At 46.9% G+C, this 906-nt stretch overlaps 1 protein-coding gene across 1 annotated transcript in view; it reads left to right on the top strand.

Annotated features, from left to right (window-relative positions):
- The window catches only part of LOC103772336 (Krueppel-like factor 2), a gene marked incomplete at its 5' end in the record, with an annotated part of 1,466 nt that extends 1,375 nt beyond the window's left edge, over positions 1–91 (top strand). Inside the window, 1 exon segment of the mRNA XM_008939663.1 lies at positions 1–91. This exon segment is cut by the window's left edge and continues 103 nt beyond it. Coding sequence (XP_008937911.1) covers positions 1–91 — 91 coding nt within the window.
- Between the last annotated feature and the right edge of the window lie 815 nt (positions 92–906).

Consider the following 906-nt stretch of genomic DNA (forward strand, 5'->3'; position numbering starts at 1 on the left):
CACCGGGCCCCGGCCCTTCCAGTGCCACCTCTGCGACAGGGCCTTCTCCCGGTCGGACCACCTGGCCCTGCACATGAAGCGGCACATGTAGCCCGGGGGCCGGCCGCGGGCGCTTTCACTGCTCAGGGGCGGAGGTGGGGCAGAGCGGTAGCTGGTACTACGCAGGGAGCCCCCGGCGCCCCGGCCGCGGGAGCTGGGGAGGACTCGACACGAGGAGACTGAGCCGCTCATCTCCTGCAGCGCATCCGACGGGACTGTCACAGCCCCTGCCCGGCGCGGGCGGGGGGACGGGAGTTATTTATGCAGCTTCTGGGAAGGGCAAACTCCATAAAACTGTATAGATTGTATAGAAGAAGCTGTAAATATGTTTTGTTGTTGTTTTCTGATTTTTAACTGCCCAGTCCTAGGCTTTACGAGACAATGTTTGTATGGAAACTGCCTGAAGTTGACCCTAGACGAGATTAACTGAACGTTACTGTAGCTACCGATGTTATTTTAGACCCCAGTCGAAGGCATGGCTAAGAGAACACTCCTATTGTTAGACTGTTTGTTTCACAGGTGCAATAATATTCTTGTCTGCCATGATCTACACTAGAAGTACAGGGCTTGATGTCTTGTAAGAAAATAACCTATTTTACTGTAATTTTTTTTTTATATATTGTAAATAATTTTATACGATGAGAAATATTGTATATGTAAATAGGAGACAAATGGGTATTCTGCCCATTTCTGTTTTTATAAAAACGTAATTTTTCAATGTTTGAAAACTTCTTATCTTTTTAATAAAATAAGTTTTTAACTGCTGTGATTTTTCTTCTCCTTCGAGACCTCCCTGTTAACTTTTTCCCTTGATAGGCTGGACCAACAACCACCTGGTTATGCTTTAAATTGTAAGAAGACTGGAAG

This window comes from Merops nubicus, unplaced genomic scaffold (genome assembly GCF_000691845.1).
Source record: "Merops nubicus isolate BGI_N331 unplaced genomic scaffold, ASM69184v1 scaffold19844, whole genome shotgun sequence".
In the NCBI taxonomy this organism is placed as follows: domain Eukaryota; kingdom Metazoa; phylum Chordata; class Aves; order Coraciiformes; family Meropidae; genus Merops; species Merops nubicus.